This window comes from Morone saxatilis, unplaced genomic scaffold (assembly GCF_004916995.1).
Source record: "Morone saxatilis isolate NCDOM2014 unplaced genomic scaffold, NCSU_SB_2.0 Contig10, whole genome shotgun sequence".
NCBI classification, from domain to species: Eukaryota; Metazoa; Chordata; class Actinopteri; family Moronidae; genus Morone; species Morone saxatilis.
In genome coordinates this window covers 13,510,427-13,516,505 of record NW_023339652.1, presented here as the reverse complement: position 1 = coordinate 13,516,505, position 6,079 = coordinate 13,510,427, and the positions used below count along the sequence as shown (strand labels likewise).

Genomic DNA, 6,079 nt, shown 5'->3' with positions numbered 1-6,079 from the left:
AAATATTCTTTAACATGTTAAATATTTTAACCAATACATTGTCAAACAATTCTAGTTGACATTGCTGAGAGCTGCTTCTTCTCTCTTGCTCTGTGCTCCTCGCCACAGAGCAAGGTTCAAAATGAGTGCTAATGCTGTTTCATATTTTAACCCAGTGCTTATAAAGTTGAAGTGGTGCCAATTCAAATGAAAGAATTTATGAAATGTCAAAATAACGAGAGAATATTGTCTTTTTTAGGTGGTAAATCCAAAGAAGAAAGGAAAGAAGAAAAAATACCTCAACTCTGGAACGGTGAGGGAATATTTATCAAATCTGATGCATCATTATTTCCCTTGATACATTGAGTTGCGTAGGCTAGATTTTAAATGCAATACCATACTACAGTAGATCCAGATGGGTACCTGTTCCATACTGCTGGCGTTTCATTTTGTAATTGATCCAGTTTCTGTATTTATTGTGTCAGAAAGAAGCAGAAACTGCATTTGTCCCATCAGAGGCAACACTTGAAAGTCGTTATTAACACACAGCTGATTGTGGCCTTATCAATTACAGGTCACGCTGCTGTCATTCCTGGTGGACATTGAAGTCACCTTCCTGGACTACATCAAAGGAGGGTAAGTCAATGACCACTTATTCATTGAACACACACTGAGAGACGGGGGTTGTAGTCCTTTAATGAGAAGTGACATGCTGAGTGTGCCGGTCCCTGTCTCGATAATAACCCCATCATGACTCCGTGTCTGCAGTATGCCAAAGATAATGATCCCACAGTGTGAGTGAATCAGATGGAAAAGTGTACATTTGCATGTGAGAGAAGGACAGTGAAAGGTGGAGAGAGAGAGACTGACAGATGGGCCGACCTGAAGTCAAGTACACAGGGCTTAGTCTCTGAAGTGTGTGTGTGTGCGTTAGTCTCTGCCCTTGTGTGTAATCTGCTTGTATTGTGTTTCAGCACTCGCCCATGCCATGCGCCATAGTGTGTGCTGGTATGTGTGTCTATGTACATGTGCTTGTGTACGCTTGTTGCTCAGGAGGGTTGGCTGTGTGCAACCAGGCATGGCGCGAATACTCGCCTACACACTCTGCCTTCATTAGACTCACAGAGGGGGAGACTGTCAAGGGAGAGAAAGGGAGAGAGTTTGTGTGTGTGTGTGTGTGTGTGTTTGTGTGTGTGTATATGCATGCAACTTTGGGGGAAAAAATTTCCATTTTAGTCCTTGTATTTCTCCGTTCCTGCTGCCCTTCGTAGCTGTTTTTCAGGTGTTACAGAAAGCCAGCTAGCAGTTAAAGGATAAAGAAAGTTTTTGCCTGATTTTGAGGAGGAAAACTCCCTCAAACCCTGAAAGTTTAGCCTTGTTTCCTCTGACAAACTCGTAAGAAAACAATGCCATCTATTTTCTGACCCGCTTTTTTTCCACGTTGCTGTTGTTCATTTCGAGGGGATTTCAGAAGAGGTAACACACAGCTCAGAGCAGAAGGATAATCCTCTCATTGGCTCAAGCAATTTTTGGCCGGCTTTTTATCTAAGAAGCCAAAACTTGGTACGCTGGACTGCCTTCTCCTTGCACCACAAATAACTTTGCTTTCAATAGCCCGCCTTAAACTGTGACACATTGATAATTTGAGTATTGATGTTGTTGTGGGTAACATATAGCCTTTGCAGATGTTTCTAAATCTTCATTCACGCTGAAGAAAATCGGTTTAATCTGAATTTTTGCAATTTTAAAGAAAGTTCCGGGTTTAGGCCTTCCTTTAAAGCAGCCATAGTCAATATTTTATCACTGAGAATGGATCATATGGTATAACTACTACTATTTTTTTCATTTCCCCATAGCTCTGTAGAGCTTTGTAGCTACTTTACGTGGTCGGTTTGCTGATCCTCAACTGTGCTGTTTTGGTTCACTCTCGCTGCCCTTATAGCAGCAGTTTCAGCCACAATAGGCTGCTGTTCTCAGTGAAAAAGCAGAAGCTGAAGTTTCATTGTATGCTGCCAGACGATCACCAAACAGCAGACCAAGTTAGCAACTAGATGGTAAACATAGTGGAGCATTTAGCAGCTAAAAGCTAGAGCCAAACAGGTTTACTGTAACTGGACTAAGCAAGAGATAAATATGAAAGGAAAATTGTGATAACCTCTGAATTATGTATTATACATCTGAGTGGTTACTAAAATGTAATGTAGACATGTTTCCTGTACATGTTAGCATGTGTTTCTCCATTGCCTGAGGCATGAATTCCATATGGACCATGCCTTCAGTTTGTCTTGCTTGAAAATGATTACGGCACATACTTTTCTAATGCGTGCAGTTGCAAAATATTTGAAAGTATAATGTATGTAGACTGTATGTGACAGTATTAGTACAAGATATTGAGGATTAATCTTTGTCTCATATTATTCAAAGACATATGTTTAAAATGTGTTAAACCTTTGTGAAATTAAGTCAGAAAACTACATCCTGACTGACAGCAAACAATAAGATGTTGTATGTAAAAAGAGCAGCTATAAGGCTGGATATAAAAATTGTCACATGAAGGTAATATTAAGTAAATGTGCACGTACAATAAAGCCTTTGCTAAGCTTATATTCACATGCAAAATTACATCAATACATGTTTTTGTTGCGTTTGTAAAATGCAGGAAAAAGGCAATTAATATTAATAGGTTGTTTTTTTGTCTTTCACAGCTTTTGTCATACTCATTTAGAAGCAAGCGAAAAATCCACCAGTCAATATGCCATTGATTGACAGGGAATTAGGAATGCACTTTGTGTATGCCGGATTAAGATACTGGACCGAGCTACTGTATATGTTAAGAGGGTGGAAATGAAGCAGAAGCAGCATGCTGGGAAGGCTTTCATGTTTGTTTATTAATGCATGTTATAGTCATGTGCTAGGTGTGATCAATTTGCAGTCAAACTTGTCAGAATGACAGCATGTGTGAGGGCTGGCTTTGAAATGCAATCAGTGTATTTTCACCACGTGTCCTGGCATATGTTTCCTCGCTCTGTCACTTACTGCTAATGGAGAATTCCCATCTTTGAGTCTCCCTACACACAGACCACATTCTCAGCAGCACTGTCAGTCAGAGAGCACTTTGAAACTCTCAGGAAGAGGGTGTTTTTCTTCTTTTTCTGGCGGTGCTTTGGGAGTGTGAGCCGGGTGCTGTTACACGCTTGTGTGGCTAAATGAAGTGCCAAGTGGTGTCTCACTGTTTGAAACCTAAATGGACTGTAATGGTCCAGTTGCACTTACTCCAATTGCATAATGGGCAGACTGTGTACTTGTGCACAGACACGCTAATGCATGCACTCACTCACAAAAATGTAAACACACCCATGTGTGCACATGCAAACCCACACCTTCCTAGGTACTTTCTCATTTGTGCATTTCCCCAAAATCCCTTGTGTGACTCAGTCTTGTTGGACTGTCAGGTATTTTCATCTCATTCCATTTTCTGGTATTTCTTCTCAGCTCTCCTCCCTTCTCTCTTCTCTGCTGCTCTCTTATCATCTGATTGACAGCTCCTTTTGCAGCTTCAACCCAATCAGCTAATTGTTCATTTGGACCTAATTAGGAACATGATCTGCTGGCAGCATTAGCATAAATGACTGATTTGAGAAGCCTCCATCTCATCCAGAGCATCGCTGCTCTTATTCTTTTCACTCCCTGATAAATCATTAGTACCACCCATGGATTTCAACAAAGAGTCCTCTATTCATGAGCACGGGGATAAAAATGAGGAATTGTTGGCTATATCTTTCATTTTGAGTTGTGCCTTTGAAGGCAGTCCTGTCACTCATAGTGACAGATATTGTTTCCTCTTGTTTTGGTTTGTGAATTGAGTATTGAAACCAGAATAGAAGCAGGAGGGATCTCTGCTTGTATTGAAATCATTCTGAGAGGTTATCATTAGATAGAGGAGCAGGCACTCAGAATCAAAAAATCAAATCTTTGAAAAGAACCCAGACATTTAACTTTGTGCAAATTAACAAACACTGCCAATATCAACGTTTAGGCTAATTTGACTTAATGCAGGTATGAACTGTTTATCTCTCCTTTTCTCCTCTTCTCCTCTCTCCTTCCTTCTCCTCTAGCCAGATGGATACTGTCCAACCAGCAACATCTGTTTGCATATCATCAGGAGAGGTCACATCGCACAACCTCTGATGCCGTTTTTAGGCCACTCAGTGCACTCATGCATACATTTCCCTCTGGCACTTAAATATAAGAGGAAAGAAGACTTCTTGTGAACATTTGAAATGCTTTTTTTCTTAAATAGATTTTCATTATTAAGATGTACACTATATAGGGTACATAGCCTGTTGAGACTGACCATCAGGACTATGTAGGTGATGCAGGTTTTCAGTATTTTCCATGAATGCGGATATTATTCATTGTAAAACTGGAAAATGACTGTATGATACAGTTTCACCTTTTTTAGGTAAAATTGGGCTCAATGGTAGTCATCACGTTTCCACTTCCTATGGTTTCCTTGCAGTAGGAGCATGTCACTAGAGATGTGGAAGAGATCATCTTTTCAGAGACTAGAAATGAGATGCTTTGAAGATTTAGGCGAGATATTATCATCCAGCCTGTTCAGTCTGCAGGAGAGCTTATTTGAATGTAGTGCGCAACCTCCTCATCAATCCGCCCCCCTGCTGAGCGGTATTTTGTCATATTGGTTCCTAGCTGAGTCACTGTGGGCTTTAACAGCGGGGGAAGATCAGTGACTGACAGAAAACCAGCTTGTAAAGTGGCGTTTCCCCCTTCACCCCATTATATACTGTATATACTACACACAGAGGCATTCACACACTATTCAATATCGGCAGCCATGTTCTTTGAACACAGTCCTTCCTGTATGTACAACATGTTGTATGTGTTGCTTTGTCTCCAAGACGAGGTTCTTGTCTGGATAAAAGAAGCATTGTGGGAAAGGTGTTGTCATGGTCACATACAGCACAGAGGAACATGCACAGAAACACGTGTGTGTGTTGTATAAGACACACAGAAAGAAAGACCAGGAAGTAGTAGTAGTCAGTGGTGCTGGTAAAAGGTGTGCCTCTTCTGCCCACCCTTTACTGTCCAAACACAACAGATCAGAAAACCAGACTTAAGGAATAAGCAGATATAAATCTGTTTCAGTCAGGCCAAATAAAGCATACCTTTATGTAGCTAGTATGAAAAGTTTCATTTTTGACCATATATCCACCATATTAAATGTTGCTGCTGGAGCCAGCGGTTTAGGGAAATGAGCCAAGAGGTGGATTGAAGCCATTTAAGACTGGTCAATAAAAATAAAAAAAACACATCAAGGTTGACACTGGGTTGGAAAAGTTGCCCTGTACCTTCAGGACACAGAACGATAAGGTGTGCTTTTTATTGCAGGCTAAGTAAGCTCACAATCTCATCTCCCTCTTCTGAAGCTCAGCCATGTGTTGTAGTGGTAAAAACTACTGCCTCTGAAAATTCCTTATCATTCCTGCCAGAGTATTTTGCTGCCTTTCTGGTTTGAACCTGTAAAGCAGAAATTCTTTGTTGTAGATCTCCTTTTGCTGTTCAGGTGATTTTGTGTCTGTTCAGTACAGGAATGTACTATACTTAGGTAAATATAACATTCACGAATGATATGTAGTTATTTAGTCAGTGCCTCTAGCCTAAGTTGCAACTTCTTGTGTTATGGATTAGTTTGTTGCCTTCATTTTGTTATCTTACTCTGTTTAAGCATTCCTTCTTTGACTGGTTTTATGGTGCGTTGGTGTTCTGTGCTTCATGCCACCTGACACCCACAGAAAGAAATGTACGTATGTAACTGGAAACATACCATGGAAACAAAAATGTTGCCTTACAACTTTTATTGCCAAATGTATGTCTTGTACATCCATATATGATATCCTTCCGTGCCACTCGGGTCTGTCAGATGTTTGTTAGAGAAGTTTATCAAAGTTTCTTCATTGGCTGACTGATTCATTGTTTTATTCCTTCCCATGCCACCTTGTAGCAAAACCTTTATTTTTAATGCCACCAAGTTGGATTCCCATTGAAATCAATGAAATGAGGCAGTGGAAACACTACCGCT

General features: G+C 40.4%; 1 protein-coding gene across 1 annotated transcript in view; it reads left to right on the top strand.

Annotated features, from left to right (window-relative positions):
• LOC118336271 (copine-8-like) overlaps window positions 1-6,079 on the top strand; it is a 60,164-nt gene that overhangs the window by 50,845 nt on the left and 3,240 nt on the right. Inside the window, exons 12-13 of the mRNA XM_035672884.1 lie at window positions 239-292; window positions 554-615. Of these exons, the coding sequence (XP_035528777.1) occupies window positions 239-292; window positions 554-615 (116 nt within the window). The remainder of the gene's footprint in view (window positions 1-238; window positions 293-553; window positions 616-6,079) is intronic.